Source organism: Strongylocentrotus purpuratus, unplaced genomic scaffold, assembly GCF_000002235.5.
Source record: "Strongylocentrotus purpuratus isolate Spur 01 unplaced genomic scaffold, Spur_5.0 spur5_contig_858, whole genome shotgun sequence".
NCBI classification, from domain to species: Eukaryota; Metazoa; Echinodermata; class Echinoidea; order Camarodonta; family Strongylocentrotidae; genus Strongylocentrotus; species Strongylocentrotus purpuratus.
In genome coordinates this window covers 2,237,909-2,255,734 of record NW_022145566.1, presented here as the reverse complement: position 1 = coordinate 2,255,734, position 17,826 = coordinate 2,237,909, and the positions used below count along the sequence as shown (strand labels likewise).

General features: G+C 39.5%; 1 protein-coding gene across 1 annotated transcript in view; it reads right to left on the bottom strand.

Moving 5' to 3' along the window:
* LOC100888739 (neural cell adhesion molecule L1) overlaps window positions 1–14,967 on the bottom strand; it is a 48,457-nt gene extending 33,490 nt beyond the window's left edge. Inside the window, exons 1-3 of the mRNA XM_030998189.1 lie at window positions 14,821–14,967; window positions 14,133–14,283; window positions 7,690–7,804 (exon numbers count right to left, since the gene is read on the bottom strand). Of these exons, the coding sequence (XP_030854049.1) occupies window positions 7,690–7,804; window positions 14,133–14,283; window positions 14,821–14,967 (413 nt within the window). The remainder of the gene's footprint in view (window positions 1–7,689; window positions 7,805–14,132; window positions 14,284–14,820) is intronic.
* Window positions 14,968–17,826: the final 2,859 nt, after the last annotated feature.

Sequence of the window (17,826 nt, the reverse complement as noted above, 5' to 3'; positions counted from 1 at the left end):
CATTTAACAAACCACTCATCACAGCCGTGCGCGCTGCACACCTCGAAGGAAAGAATTGGAAACAACAGCTGTACATATACCTACGACAATATCGTGCCACACCACACTCTTCAACGCGAGTAAGCCCATTTCGATTGATGTTTAATCGAGAACCGGTTACGCGCCTCCCAGAAGTAGATGCTGCACATGACAACACATCATCAATGGTCAACGATGAAATTGCTGCCAGTCACTCGAAAGCGATAGCGAATGATCATGTAGCGAAAGCAAAGCAAAAATCCTACGCTGACAAGCGACTTCACACAGTGAAATGCGACTTCAAAGTAGGTGACAAAGTGATAGTGCGTAATGATGCACGAGGTGATAAATTCACACCCCCGTATAATCCTACCCCTCTAGTGATTATCAAGAGGAAGGGTAACATGATCACTGCTAAATGTCAATCAACATCATGGTGCGTCACACGCAATGTATCCTTCTTTAAGCGATCGCCTTCACAGTCACAGCTTACTCAACAGACGGACAAGTCAGAACAAAGTGACAAAAACTCAGAAACTGTGGTCCCAAACCGCACCAGAAGGCCACCAGCCTATCTAAAGGACTACAAAACCTAAACTGAATACTAAAACCATTGAAGAAGAACTTTTGTAACCAATGTTTAAAGTTGTTTTGTGAAATGCTAAGATGCTTTTGTTCATATCCTAAGGGATATTGCATTTATGTTTCATTATTCTGTTGTTATTAATCACACATGCAAGAAGATGTGTTTATTCATGTTCATTCATTTTGAGGGAAAGAATTCCTGTCATTTTGAGAGTTTAGTGTTCCATACAATACATGTACCAAAACAGTGTTTGTGTATTTGATACATTATGTTCATTTAAGCTAAAGAAAAGGAGGAAGAAATATGCTTTCTATGTTTGAAATACAGTCAGTCATTTTGAAACGGTATGATCTCTTATTAATTGATCTGTTTGTAACCATGGTAATACTCAATTTGTGAAGATATATGTACCAAATACATGTACCTGGAAAAAACATTTTTCAACCTGATATACATAGTTCTGTACACTGATCATGCATGTACTTCTTTGAAGAAAAACAATTATAGTGAAATTTTGTATTTGAAAGAAAGATACAAACACACTAAACCTTTATATTGATATTTTCATTTTGTTACTCTTGAAAGTGTCAAGAGAAAATACATGTATGTGTAACAAGTTTATTGTTTTATGATTATGAAACAAATCTAAAGAAAAGGAGGGATGTAATATCCCGCAGGTATATACTGCCAGCTACGGCAGGGAGTACACACAGACATGCACGGAATGTAAGTGCTCGAAACGGAACGTCAAGATGTTGAATAAATAAACTCACTTCCTAAATACCCTAGTTCAAGATGTATCTTTGTTAATTACATAAAGATAGAGATTTTACAACATCCATCACTACTTTTGGATCAAGTAGTTCCGCTGCTATTGGAACATTGTTCTTCTTTCTGCTTGCTTGCTGTTGGAGTGTTCCTCCAAATGAGAAGACTTAAATAGAAGTCTCCATGATCGCTTGACTAGTTTTTACGCGATCTATACCGCAGCTTCTACTTTGCCATTACTCTGTGGGAACTCAGGTGAACTCTTTGTCAATGCAAAGCCGTATGCTTTCGCGAAGTCTGAGAATTCCTTAAAGTTGTAGGGCGGTCCATTATCGCTCATGATACTCAAATGATATATATTACAATTAAATGTGAATATAAACAGTTGTATTCAATATAAATAATTATAGAATTAGCATATGAATCTCATATTGATATGGCTACTAATTAAACGTTAATGACAGAGATAAGAGAGAAACTAAACAAAAACAAGAGTGCGAGTGGTGCGTGTGTGTGCAAGTGCAAGTGTCCTCATGTGCCAAAATGTTGAATCATCAGTATTACTTCGACCATCTACCTCGAAAATGTCACATCCTAACTTTTCCCATGGACGATTTGGCACATCATGGGGGTGGAGTGTTTCTTTCTGCTGCTTGTTGGGATGTTCATTGCAGATTTCACACTTTGCAATGTAGTCTTTAAGTTCTGCGGTCATCGAAGGCCAGTAGACACATTCATGTGCACATTGGAGTGTACTCTCTATACCGGTATGTGCAGCATGCAACTTGTCTCTTATTGTTGTTCTTAGTGCACGTGGTATGACACAACGCAGTCCCTTGAAAACAATCGACATAGGCCATCCTTCATGAATATACTGCATGACCAACTGCAGTGTTCTGTCCTCAGCTGTCTTCTGCTGAATCTCATGTCTAGTTGTTTCCGATTTGCGAAGTCCATCAATGAGGTGAATACTTTCGATCTCTGTCTCTGTTGCGATCTCGGTATGTCATTCAGATACGCTCTTGACAATGTATCAGCAACATAGAGTTCTGGACCTGGCATATATTTGATTTTGACTGTATAGCAGTTCAATCTCAGTAACAGCTGTTGTAACCGCTTTAGGGCTGTAGCTAGTGGCTTCTCCATTAATGCTACAAGTGGCTTATGGTCAGTACATAGTGTTATCTCACGGCCATACACAAACTTGTGGTGTCTCTCTAAGCCGAAGACTTGTGCGAGTAATTCCTTCTCTATTTGCGAGTAACGCGTTTCTGCTTCTGTTAGTGCTCGACTCGCGTAACTATGCTACTGGTTGTCAGTTCTGAAGAAGTACATAGCCTAAGCCTTTCTGTGACACATCTCCTTGACCTTCTGTCGGGCATGCAGGGTCAAAGTACTTTAGCAACGGAGCTTCACACACTCATTGCTTTATCGCGTCCAAAGCTTTCTGCTGCTCAGTTCCCCATTGCCATGCGCTATTCTTGTGTGTGAGGCGACAAAGTGGCTCGCTCATGTCGGATAACGATGGCAGATATCTCGCAAGATTCTTCACCATGCCAATTTTTTTTTTGCAGAGATTGTAGAGATTCAACTGAATGGGGAACTGGCATGTCTGCTATTGCTGCTACTTTCTGGGGATCTACTTTGAGTCCGTCGCGAGAGATGATGTGTCCCATGAAACGGACTTCCACACCCTTGAATTCTAGCTTGTCCGGATTAAGCCTGATTCCACGCTCGCGACATCTGTCTAGAAACAATCCCAGATTCTTGTCATGATCTGCATTCGCATCGTCAAGTGAATCTCCACGACCGACTATCAAAATGTCATCTGCGATTTTGTACATACCTGGGAGACCCTCCAGATTCTGATCTATGTGACACTGAAAGATTTCAGCTGCTGGACTAATTCCAAAAGGCATTCTTTGCCATCTGAACCTACCCCATGGGGTTTGAAATGTTGTCAAATAAGAGGACTCTTGGTCCGATTCACACTGTAGGAAACCTTCTTTGCAATCTGCTTTAGTAAAGACCTTGACCTTATTGAGCATAGGTAACACATCTTCTATCACAGGTAATGGGTAATGACCTCGCTTTAGAGCTCGGTTTAAGTACTGTGGGTCAATGAAAACTCTAATCTTCCCATTAGTTTTCTGCACAGCTACTAACCCCGATACCTATTATGTTGGTTCTGTTACTTGGGCAATTACACCCATTCCCTCTAACCTCTCTAGTTCCTGCTTTAGCTTTTCTCTTTACTATGGGAACTCTACGTGGAGGCATTATGACTGGTTCCACACTACTGTCTGTTTGCAAATGCACTTTTCCAGGCATTTTACCAAGCCCTCTAAAGACATCACTGTATGCTTCTAGCACTTCATCCTTTGTATTTACACTCTGTGACTAGGGCTTCTTTACACTACTGCAATGTTCTCATATTTTACCTTGGTCAGTTTCATCAACTGTGCAGCCTGTGACCCAATTAGTGGGACACAGTCTCTATCCACTACTACAAACTCTATGTCATACTTGTTGTGAGTCTTTGGATTTTTCAACAACACTTTGCATGTACCCTCTGCTACAATACTGGCACTACTCCCACACAGGTTAAGCCTCCTTGGACTTTGCACAATTTCTACATTGCTTGGAACATGTTTCTTAGGAAGAATATTTACAGTTGCCCCGCAATCTATTTGCATCTCAATTTTCTTCCCCTTGATAAGAAAATTCCCCATGATTTTCTTCTTATACTGAACATCACTATCAGTTTCTACAGACATGACACTTTCATTTGAGTCAGTATCTTTATTGTTCCCGCCCAATGCTTTCACACTGTCTTTGTATTTTCTTCAATAGTGGTTCTGCTTTCTACCTTCACTATTTCTACACTTGTTTGCAAAGTGATTCTTCTGGTTGCACTTGTTACATAATTTGCCATATGCTGGACATTTCTCTTTTTGTCTAACATGTGACCTTCCACAAAACTTACACTCTATAATGTTGTCACTCTTTCTTTGTGACCCATTCTTGGACTTATGATAGAACTTATCCACCCTTTGATTTGATTTGATTTGATAAGGTTTTATTCGAATATTCAACAATACAGCTGGAGGCTGATACAAGTGAATTTACAAGGTAAAAATAATTCCATAGACATAAAAATATAATTATATGCTTTAACACTTTTAAATGAATCCAGATATAAACAGTACATAGTAAATAAATCATAAATAATAAATTGCTACACTCTCACTTGACATGGCTTGAGACTGAGACATTGATGCCTTGTGAGCCCGGCATATGTCTAAACATAACTGTAATGTAAGATTCTGCTCTTGCACAAGCCTTTTTCTCACAGAATCATCAACCAGACCCACCACAATTCTATCTTTGATAAAATCATCAATGAACTTGCCATATTCACATGTGGTTGCTAAGCTACGTAGGAGTACATAGAACTGTTCAAATCCTTCACCCTTACTCTGCGTACAAATATTGAACTTATAACGCTCATACGTCAAGTTGCTTCGACCACTACAATATTCCTTCCAGAGCTTTAGAATTATCATGAAATTCTTTTTGTCACCCTCGTCCTTGAAGGGTAGACCATTATGAATCTTAACAGCCCCCTGACCAATCGCAGTCATAAAATGAGCTACCGGTATTCTAAACCTGTCATCTTCATTTTCTAGGCCAGTTATGATTTCATAGTTTTCCCATACTTGGCTAAACACTTCCCAATTTTCTTTCATATCCCCCTCAAGAGATAAAGGACGTGGAAGTGGAAAATTGCCTCTAGCTCTCGTTACCCTTGACCTGGGGCTGGGATTTTCTCCCTGAGGCGCTTCTGAGTCTGTCATGATTGTAACTCTAGTTACCAAACCTGTGTACTCAATTTAACTGGGACTCAGCTCAGCTAGATATCTCAACACAACAATTATACAAATCGCTTACTTATTAGCTTGCTTGCATGGACTTCCAGCGACCCTGAACCCAGTCAAACTGTAACTAGACTTTTGTTTCATGGAAATGTGTACCAACAAACACTAGTACATACATTGCTACTCAGCCAAAACACTCTTGTTTTTCACAATCTGCACTCAATAACCAGTTGTGTGCACCACAACTTTATAATTATAATCAATCTAAAATACTGCTACTCAACCAACAAACCTTGCTTTGTTTTCACAATATTAAACGAACATAGATTGGAAGTACATTACAGAAACAACTTTCAAAAGTCCAATGTTTAGTCCTGCAAAAGTCTCATTTGTTCATGAATGCTTCGTATTCGATCCTCCACTGCATCGACGCATCATATTTATCGTCAGAAACACGTACGCTAAAACATTGCGATGGGACTACACGGCTCAATCTCGAAACCGCGATACCGCAGGAAAGGGTCCAACGCGATATCAAAAATCATGCGAAACTGTCCATTTTCGACGACAAATCATATTCGAGTCTGGAGATCAACATTCACCGCTTCTGACACCATGTTTCTTCTCTCTCCTGTCTACTCTAAACTCTCTGGCCCGTATTCTGAAGTCGTGTCTAACTTAGCCACGTCTAAAGTTAAACAACTGTTTAGTTAAACACGACTTAGACGCGAGGTCGTGTCTCCTGTCTAACTAAATTTCATATTCTGAAGTCGTGTCTAAGTCTCGTCTAACTAAACAACTGTTTAAGTCCTGTCTAAGTGGTGTTTAACTAAACAACTGTTTAAGTTCTGCGCAATTCGTGTTTAACTCTTAGTCACGACTTCTGCACATGCCCAGTAGGCGTTAATTCTGACGAAAGACCCAATGCGCAGGCGTGCGTGCACCGGATAAATAAATTAACGCGCACAGCTAGCTGTGCGCATGCTGGTACCATGGTGATGTGATCGTGACGTAATGACTAGACTGCATGTACTCTGTGTACGTACGTAGTACACGTACTGTACACTGAGATTGACAAACACACTACTTATCAGTGCCTCAGTGCTCAGAAGAACCAAACAAGAAACTTCTCCAACAGAATGGTTAGTTTATTATAGATTATGGAATTTTAAAGATGTCACCAGTAGATAAGAATAGTTAATATTATCGAGAAAAAAAATTAGGCTACACGAGAAAAAATCCTGCAAAACGTATTTGAAATTTTAGAGAATGCACGTACCATCGTTCTCCCCCGCAAGTTCGGGGTCAGCAAGTAGAGTGTACCGTCGACGTTGAAAAGCAGCAGAATCACGCCCTTAAACAGAACTTAAACAACCCCTCACAGTTGTCTATAGTTAAACAGGACTTAGACAGGACTTCGTGTTTAACTTTATTTAAACACGACTTCAGAATACCAAAAAAGTTAGACACGACTTTGTGTCTAAAGTTAGACGGGACTTAGACAGGACTTAGACAACTGTTTAGTTAAACAGGAGTTAGACACGACTTGAGAATACGGGCCTCTATGTTTACATGTAGCTACTTTATGGAGACATAATAATACAGGGTTCACACATTCTGAAGGAGAGACGCTTTATTCTTACATCAACTCTACGCAATAACAACTGTGGGCGCTATCATGGCCCTGGGAAGTGGGGGTGCTGGGGGTGCCACAGCACCCCTGGAATTTTTCCAGGGGGGCATAGCACCCCCTGCAAAAAAAATCTGGTATGATATATTTAATGTATATCACTATATGAGTCGTTGCGAAATTTTTGGGACCAAAAAAAAAATATATAAGTCCTCTTACCCCCCCCTCCCCCCCCCCCCCCCCCCCCCCCGGTGACAAAATCGTTCCCAGGGCCCTGGGCGCTATACACATTGTAACAAGCATGGTTGCATGGGTCCTTGCTAAGGAAATGTTCTCAAAATACTATCTCATTCTAAACTGAACTATATGCGCTCTCTGATCTCTAGCAGGCGATACTTTGAGGGATCCCAAATGATAGTGTATCCCTCAAGTTGGCCTCAAGTTTCAGTCACTAGCTAGGTTACCCCATCCAGGCAATGAACGTGAGCATTGCCTTCCACATCAAATATTAAAGCACAATCCTTCTCCCAGTAGTACACTTTTGTACACACATTCAATAGAAATTCCACAGAATCTGGTGTTTAAAATTTTTTTTATTCATTGCACATAGGAACTACCCAAAACCCAACTTAAAGTAGCTACAGTCTTTTTAGACTTTTGCAAAAGCTTAAGACTGTCTGGAATGTTGTTTGCAAACAATATGTTTTACCTACATTTTTTCCTTGAAAAAATGTATGTTTGAAAATCTACCAATCATACTTGAGAATCTACAACTGCAGTGTTAAAATTATTCTATGTGTGCAACTTACGTAGGTTCTGGTATTCCAATAGCTCTGCACATTAGAGTTAATGGGATACGTTGGTCTCCAGTAACCGATTCAGGCTGTTCCACTATGAAAGGTGGAAAATCATCTAGAAGAGTACCTAAAAAAATTATTAAAAAAATTAATTTAACATACTGGACAAGATACATAATATGGTCATTTGTGTACGTGCTTCTGCTGCTCAACCATGTTTCTGATTTTTGTCCCTTTCATGGTCCCTCTTTCTTTTTTCCGTGTCTACATATGTACATCTCCATCTCTTTCTCTTTGTTTTTTCCAAGGAGGTTCATAGTTTTCTTCTCTTCTTACTCTCTCCCTCCTCTCTTCTCTTCTCTTCTCTCTCTCTCTCTCACTTGCTCCCTCTCTCCTTTCACCTTCTCTCCTTTTCACCTCTCTCTTTACTTAATGCTTTCTTCCATTATTCTGCTACCAGACTATTGGAAAATTTTGCATTTATTAAAATCTATAGAAGCCATTTATATCCTAAGACTACAAAACCCTTTTTTCACAACTCCACACTATGATCATTCATCATAACACCAACAAGTCAACGCAAAGTGTAGCATCCCCTCGCAGGGTAAAAATGGCCTATATACACCAGAACAAGTTACCTCCATTGGACTATACTATTATATTACTAGGCAAGGAAGTTAACATTTCCACATATATAATTAGGTGTTTTTGCATATTTAATGAGCTATGACCTTTCTCCTTTGACCTACATATCGAAATCGAACTTAGGATGTACATGTATTTTGATACCATGTACCATCATATCAAATTTCCTTAAAATCTGACAAACAATACTAAAGTTATGGATCGGAGACCAGATTCGCATATTTAATGAGCTATGACCTTTGACCTACGTACTCCACAATCGAACTTAGCCTGTATTTTGATATCATGTATCTTCATATCAAATTTCATTAAAATCTGTCAATCATTACTGAAGTTATCGATCGGAAACCAAATTTGTTACAGACGCACAGACGCACGGAAGGAATGACACGGCAGCGTTTCTATATCCCCTCTGACTTTGTCGGCGAGGGGATAGTAATATCACCGACACACACAAGTCCTTATAAAATCAAAAAAATTATGTTACAAAATTTGATTCAAAAATGTAATTAAAAATAAAAAATAAAAACTGCTCTTAAAACATATTCATTTAATTGATTAATTGCTATTTTAATTGTATCACTTCTTTCTTACTTTTTCCTAAGTGCATTGAGACCATCTCAAGGGTATGTGTTATTAAAGAACTGTTCAATCATTAGTGTTATTATAAAGATGGCAGCATTTTCATGATAAATATCATGCTCCTCCCCCTATATTAATGTCATATTGGCCTGGATCCAAATAAAAGACATGTGTTCTGCCTGGGTCAAACTGTGCACTATGCAAAAGTTTAACAAATTCTTAAATCAAATATTTTTCTTTTTGTTGCTTTCACTAATGGCAGGTGGCATACATATGGGTGTGAACATTGGCACTTTGCTCGCAGGGGACCTCATTACAGACCAATCATTGAAATGAATACTTATTTGTCCCTAAAATTGCAATGAAGATCTTTGTCATTGCTTTGTTTTCGTTCACATTCAGCCCTATTATTCTTCTTGTCATGAAATCCCATTCATTTTGCACGTATCGCTTGTTATTCCTAGTTAGGTCCTTTCTTCTTGCCCAATTCCTTTCAAATTTTGTAGGCATAATCTCAGATATCCAATCTACGTCACCTAATTTTTTGTTTTGTTGGAAATCACCCATGCGTGACCATCCAGGCGCCATTTTGTCTGTTTCTTGGCTGTATTAAGGCCTATCTTTCTTCCTTCCTATATATCTCCACCATCGTGGATCCTGCAGACTTTGAACAAATTCCTCTAGATAGTCTATGAGATGTTTTATCATCTGCGATTCACCTGACCTTCAAAATACCATCTTCAAAATTCAAATCTGAAACCGACTGAAAAATAGACCCCTAAAGATCTAAAAATTGCCATCACTTTCCCGTACCAATTCTGCTTTGTCTCAATTTCTTACAGTATCTTTATCTCATAATTGCACAAAGCCACACTAAATTCTACGCTCCAATGGTTATGCAAAAGATGAATAGCGCCCTCTAAAGTTATGGGAATTCGTTTTCTTTCTGTGGACGTAGCTCCATCATGTCGGGCCAAACCCATACCCTTTTTTGGATTTGAATACTTGAAGATAAGCCTTTTCCAGACAAATAAAAAATGTATACCCTATTGCTGACCAAATTTGAGAAAATTGGCCCTCTTAATTTGCAGTTTTCAAGAAAATTGCAAAATAACTTCAACTTGCTCTAAAATGACAACCCGGCCCCCCACTCAGTGTTATTTTGGGTACGCATATGCATGCTCCTTCCTTTTGAAAACATCCCCCTAAGTCCGGTGTGTAAAGTCAATACGGGCCGGATTTTTGTGCACTACGAGCCAGACTTTGGTGCATGAAAAGTACCCCTTTACCGGACATTTTGGGAACATGCATGGTATCCCTCTGTTCACGGAGTGGGGGGGGGGGCAGGCGTATGTAGTGTCTTGACACTTGACCAACTCTAAAGGTTACTGGCGGGCAGCCTGGTAAAATACGTAGTAGGTTCATGCTAGCACCAACCCTAATTCAGTAATGGTCATAATAGCCATGAACATTGTTTGCATGTGTCTACACCTGTCATGTACATATCACTCTCAATGTTATCTATAGAAAGCAGCCTGTTTGTAAGGCAGTCTAAATTGAACCTCAATAAAGTAATAATAATAATAATAATAAAGAGAAATTGAATTCGTCATGAAGACGAATTAGGTGGTCTGTTATTAAATCTGGTGAATGCTGATCTTGTTAAGAATAGTCAAGCTACAACATACCGAAATTTGCAAGAAAAGTGATCAATATTAACAGAGATACAATCAAATGTCCATAAATATGCTGATATCATAATATGCAAATTCGTTATTTGAGTTCCAAGGCCATTGTGATGATGTCATAACATACTTAAGGGCAAAAGGAGACCTGAAATCGATTTTGCGACACATACTTTGGTTGAATATGAAAACAAATTTGGGGGTCAACAGGCATCCCAAAGAGCTATAATGGATTTTGTATAGGCATGTTTTTGTCCATATATGCTGTATTACAAGAGCTCGCACGCACGGACATATATCTTGAATGGACGCTCATTTCGTTATTAATGGTCATAAAGAGATAAACATGGTATCAAATTGTTTGGAATAAAATGATCAATATCTTGACATTACGCACGAAAACGCGCGTGCATAGGTGTGCACACACAAATTTGTTGAAATGCTGCAAATGGCCTGAAGCGTACTCTAATTCGATCAAAAAGTGATTTTAAACATTTAAAAATTTGTGCGCGGACGGACGCGTACGTGCGCGTTAATTGACCTTAAGTTGACCGGACAGGTATTGACCTTTATCATGATAAATATGAATGAGCAATGACAATGAAGATATGATCAGGAGTCGATTTTCACAAAATGGCGCCTGGATGACGTCACGATAATCTGATGAACTTGAAAAGTTTTTTGTCATATCTCATGATGATGACCTATGACTGTGTCAATTGAGAAAAATTGGGTGGATGGATATTGAGAAATCGGTTGCACAAAAAAGTGGAGAAATAAATAAAAACAAATAAATAATAATAAATAATAAATAATAAAGAAAGAAAATTCTGACGAAATCAATGGGCGGTCTGTTGACAACAGACCACCCTGTTGACAACAGACCATCTAATGAACGTTATTTGTAAAGCGCATATCACTAACACAAAGAAAGTCCCTATGCGCTTAGAAAAGAAGGAAATAGAGAAAAGGAAATTAATTATGAACAAGAATAATGATGTCGAAAATAATATCGCTAGTGATATTCGTTTGTCTCGCAATGTGGTCAATAAGGGATCTAAAAGATCACAACGTTTTGTGTGCCGCTGCAACACTTTGTCAGGTGATAAAAACTATTGTAAGCAAGCGTGTTGATTACTCTACGGGAGGACCAGCGCAGCGGTCAATAATTCAATCAATAATTGGAACAATAACGCCAAAGGCCTATTGGCCGACGCACATGGTGCTCGACCAATCAGCAGGCCGCCGGTTCGGCCGCTGGTTCGGCTAATGCACAAGGCCTTTTGGCCGACGCACACAGTGCTAATAACAATAATGATACGTAATTTAGGTAATACAAATTTAAAAATGAAAATTATATGAAAATTAAATTAAATATGTACATGATACTATAACCAAAGAAGTCACTAAACAGCTGGAACAAAATTAAAAATTAACAAAAAAGATAGGTCTTCAACAGAATCTTAAATGATTCTGTTGTGCTTGCCTGTTTGACAATATCAGGTAAGCTGTTCCACAATTTGGCCAAAGAATTTTTGAAAGAGCGAGTGCCATAATATTTTGTTTGAGTGCTTGAAGTTACCAGGAGGGATTTACTATTTGATCTTAATTTTCTTGTAGGGGTATATTGTAGAATGAGATCTTGGAGGTAAGATGGGGCTGTACCCTTTAGGCATTGATATGTCAAAAAAAGGATCTTATAATTAATACGGGACTTAACTGGCAGCCAATGCAATTGTTTTTTGGCTGCTGAGTTTTGGATTCTTTGTAATTTATTGGTGTGAACATCAGGAAGAGAATATGGTAAACCATTGCAAAAATCTATGTGAGATATAACCAGGGCATGAACCAGCTGCCTAGTAGCTTCTTTGGTTAGGAATTGGCGGATTTTTCCAATTTTGTGCAGAGCAAACGAACTGGTTTGACATACATTATTGATTTGAGCTTTCATTGTAAGATTTTTGTCTAGCTGCACGCCAAGATTTCTAGCGGCATCAACAAATTTGATAATGGTATTGTCTATTTCTATACCTTTCACATCTCTCTCAAACTAGCATATACTTTGTAAAGTGTGGCTTGAATGCTACAAGTGGCGACGAGGAATAAGTTAAAGTTAAAGTAGAATAACAGCAAGGAACTGCATTATTTCTTGTCAATTGTAAAGGAAGAGCGTGCAACAATGTCAGTTTTTATAGAGGTTGAGGTACAAGGAGTGGGTCAGTTCAACCCTTATGAAGATCCGGCTCAGATTTCCCAGTCATGGACTCAGTGGCGTTAGTCTTTTGAACTCTATGTTACAGGGAAAGGGGTTTCGAACCCGGAACAAAAGAAAGAGTTTTGCTACATTGCACTGGACCCGAGGTGCAGGACATTTACTTTGCATTGCCGGAAGACACTTCAAATATACAAAAGGTACAACTTTGGTGGAAGGAGGGGAAAGAGAAAGTCAGCAGGATGAATGAGAACATTGAACAGTTTGTAACAAGACCTCGGCAGAAAGCGGCTATTCCAAGATTCCAAGATGTGGATGAAAATATCCGGGATCAAGTCATCAAAAAGTGCAGGTCGTCCAAAATCCACGCTAATTAAATTATTGGAAAAGGGGCATAGTCTGACTCTTGATCAGTTACAGACAATTGCATCCACGACCTAAAGTAAAGAGAGCCAGATGAGCAGGTGGACGAGAGCATGATCCAGGAGGCATCCATGCTGTGACAGCGAGTCAGGACCCAACAACCTACTCAAGGCGAGGGCGAGATGGTCAACGACAAGAGGGAGGTGCTACGGGAGGTGCTACGGGAGGAAACAGCAATTATGTTTCAGATGGGCACTTTGCAAAAGGCTCCAAATGCCTGGCGAGGGACAAGACGTGTGAGAAGTGCAAGAAAAGGGGACATTTTGCAATATGTGGCGAAACAAAGGACTTCAATGTCAATGGGTACTCTGAAAACAAGAACTCGGAAGGAAATGTTAAAGCTAAAGACCAGTTATGGTCATGCAATTGCATAGTGAAAGAAACGTTGTGAAATCGATCAGAAAGGTTGGTCATCTAGATGTACTGCAAGGTTCTGGAATCATCAAAATTATAAGAAATTTGGCCAAGTCTTCATAAAGTAAGAAGCACTGTACACAGAAAGATGTATATGGGACTACACACAAGTGCGCGATACGTTCATTTGTATCTCTCAACAGGCAAGAGATATACTAATTTACCAAATATATCAATTAGTAGGCGGTTTCCCGTCAAAATTTTTATCGTCATGTAATAATAAAAACATATTCTTTCACAAATTATGATTGGTAATAAGAGCTTCCATTTCATTTTTTGAAATTGGGGCGTTTCCAATACTGGTCTTTACCTTTAATAACATCAATATAGACAGTAGTGAGGATGAGTACAGTTTTAATGAAGTGAAAAAAGAAAATGGTACTTGCAAGCCTATGCAAGAGGAATAAGAGAAAGGATTATAATTAAGAAAATCTAAATCAAAACTAAAAAGAAGGCAAGAATAAGAAAATTTACATTAAAAAAAAACCTCTCACCTAGCACTGTCAGGGTTGCACTACCCGTTGCCTCATGATATTCTCCATTTTCGGCTCTGCATTCATATTCTCCGCTATCCACTTTCTTGACATTGTTGATCACTAGGCTTCCCTCAGTTTCATTGATGGTGTATTTGTCTCTGTTGGTCAACTGGTTCATAATAAAAGTGCAATGAACAATTCATGGTTATCAAAAAGATAAATTTTAAGGGCCTTTTTGAAAACTTTGACTTACCGATACTGGGAGACTGTTCCAAAATTTTGGGCCTCCACATGCCAGTGCTCTGTCACCTTAGAGTGTATAATATTGACCGTCTGTCGCCATTTTATTGGACTGAATTAGACTGAATATACTCACACTCATCTGGGTCAATATTATATATACCTTCTGGCAACAGAACTCATGGTACTGCAGCAGTACGGCTGAGAGTGCTTCTTCTTCATAGGGACTGATTTACATTAGAATTGAATATTTTCACACTCATCTGGGTCAAGATTATATACTTTAAAGCCACAACAAAATCCACATGAACAAAAACGGAGAAAGGTCACATTTTCTTTTCACAAATCTAGCATCAATGCAAACATGAATGCTCTCATTCTTTATGCTGATAACTGATATGAATGCAGTGTGCAGGGATGCGAAAAAAGCAACAGTAGTGTTAATAATGTTGAGCAGCCTGCTTACCACTGATCCCTTGAAGGTCCATGTTATGGTTGGAGTAGGTCTTCCTTCAACATGGCAGGTGAACTTGGCAGAGTCATTCTGTAAAACACTCAGTTTCCTTGTCAGAGGTGTGAAACTAGGTATACTAGCAGGGATGACTACAGACATAATGGGGGGGGGGGGGAGGAGAGACAGAAAAGTCATGTAAGAGATAACAATTAATACACAATGTTAGTAACAGACCCGGCCCCCCACTCAGGTTTCGAAATGACCGCATGCGTGTTACCAAAATTCCTGGTAAAGGGGTACTTTTCGTGGGACAAAGTCCGGCCCGAGAAATGTAAAAAAAGGGGGTGTATTTGACTTTCACCCGGAGATTTCTTTAAAAAGGGGGTGTTTTTCTCTCATCTCTTTGTAATTAAAAAAGGGGGTTATAAAATATCTTGAAGTTGAACATAAAAAAATTGATGAAATCCCGCGATCAGATTTCAGAAATTCCTGCTAGTTTTGAAAGCTTATTCAGGATTATTTCATTATGAAAAGTAAAAACATAGAGTCCCATGCACTCCCGTCCCAGTACTACGGCGGCAGTACGGACTTCTCAAAATCTGTGTAAGAGAGAGAGAGAGAGAGAGATAACAACAGAACGTATAGTCTGTACGGCGCATCCGCTAGCTGCACGCTCAGCATGCATATCGGGCTAGACTGGGCATCAAGCCGGGGCATCAAGATGGGGTATGAGGCGTGAGCCCTGCCAAAATTGTCTGATTGCGACGTCTTTGAGCAGGACCCACAGTCTCCTCGTTGTGGATATTGTGGCTGTCTACCTGTGGCTCACAGGATGGCACATTCAGGTGAGTAGTTTGCCCTATAGTTTGATCGCAATAGTAACACTTTCAAACTCATTTTCCTACACCCATGAAAATGAATATGTGGGACTTGGATCTAGACCTATGTAGTTTTGTTCTGTAGTGTACGTAGGCAATACCCTAATTCACACAGCTGCATTACTTATACTATCCTGGCTGTGTATTAAAGGGATCGTTTAACAATGGTAAATCTGAGATGCAATAAGGCCCTTCATGTTATCAGTGTCTGTGATATGGTGTAATATTGATGCCCTAAAAAAATTGTGCTTCAAAATGATCAAGAAGAAGAACTTGAAGAAGTGCCAACCATGCAGTAATGGCAGCTTATCTGAGATGAGAGGGGGGGGTGTCTGCATGTCCTGAGATAGGGGTACATTGAGCAGTGTTCCGGATTTAGGGGGGTCTCCAAGGCAGGAAAAGCCAGTGAAAAGCCCGCGAAAGGGGGGTTCGGAAATGTTGGCAGTACTCAGATAGGGGGTCTTTTCAAAAAGAGGGAACTTGGATCTAGACCTATGTAGTTTTGTACTGTAGTGTAGGCTACCCTAATTCACACACAGCTGCATTACTAATACTATCCTGGCTGAAAGGGAGGTTCGGAAATGTTGGCAGTACTCAGATAGGGGGTCTTTAAGAAAAGAGGGAACAAGCATACGCGTACCCTAAATAACACTGAGTGGGGGGGGGGGGGGCTGGCCGGGGGAACAGATTACAATACTGGTATTCAACTATCACTTGACTCCCAATTTATTTAATTTACTCACTTTTCTTGGTGTGTCCATTGAAGTCAGTACCACAATGACCTAATCAATAACCAAAATACCAAAAGAACCAAAACCCTGCCATTAAAGTAGCATGAAAAGAACATCATGCATTCATGCATGCCTTAATTTCCTCCATATAAAGTCATTTAATAATTGATGGCTAGTTATTGTTTTACCTCACTGCTATGAAAGCATGTATATGCTTGTAAGTATAAGCAACTAACCTGGGCAATAATGGCTTTAGTTGGTAATGAGGATTGATGGCTTACCAAAGGGGACAATTTAAGCGAATTGACTTGGATTGAACCAGGACCTCTCGGTTACGAGACCACTGCTCTACCACTGATCCATCTAGTAGACTCTCAAGATTGTTTATCTCTCTCTCTCCCAATAAAAAGAAGTGAATACAGCTGATTAACAGCTGGTGCAAACCGTGTCTATACCAAATCAACAAATTTCTTTCACCATGAACCATCAAATAGAATTGCCTATAAGAGTAGAGAGAAAACTAGATGGAATGTGACTGCGCGCAGTCGAAAATGATGCCTCCGTCATAGAGCAATTTTACAAACCAAAACAGAACACATTTTTCAAATTCAAGTTCAATTGTAATCCATTAACAGGTTCTCAGAATATCGTGATTACAAGCAATTTCTCATATACATATATGACCCTTTGATCTTTGACCTCATGACCCTAAAATCTACTCAGTTCATTGGCTCTGCAAGATGTCCTGAGTTAAATAATAGGGACTTTTAGATTTGCGTGGACTAATTCGTGTGACGTCCATTCAAGGCAGTGCTTTAAAAGGACGTCGAGCGTAGCATAGACCTATTGTCTTCGTGCGAATCTAAAAGTCCCTAGTAATCCATCTGTCAGTTCTAATGAGAATGTGTTCACAAGCTATTTCTGCATACATAATGAGCCCATTACCTTTGACCTTTGACCTTATGAACCAAGAATCTACTCTGTTCATTGGCTCTGCAAGTAACATACATGACCTCATTTTGGCAGGAATCCACCAATCGGTTCTTGATAAAGCGATCACGAGCTGTTCTTGCATACATAATGTGCGTTGTGGCCTTTGACCTTTGACCTTGTGACCCCAAAATCTAATCAGTTCATTGGCTCTGCAAGTAACATACATGACCTCATTTTGGCAGGAATCCACCAATCGGTTATTGAGAAAGCGATCACGAGCTGTTTTTGCATACATAATGTGCGCTGTGGCCTTTGACCTTTGACCTTGTGACCCCAAAATCTAATCACTTCATTGGTTCTGCAAGTAACATACATGACCTATGTTTGGCAGCAATCCATCACTCGGTTCTTGAGATAACGCGATCACGAGCTGTTTTTGCATACATAATGAGCCCTGTGACCTTTGACCTTTAACC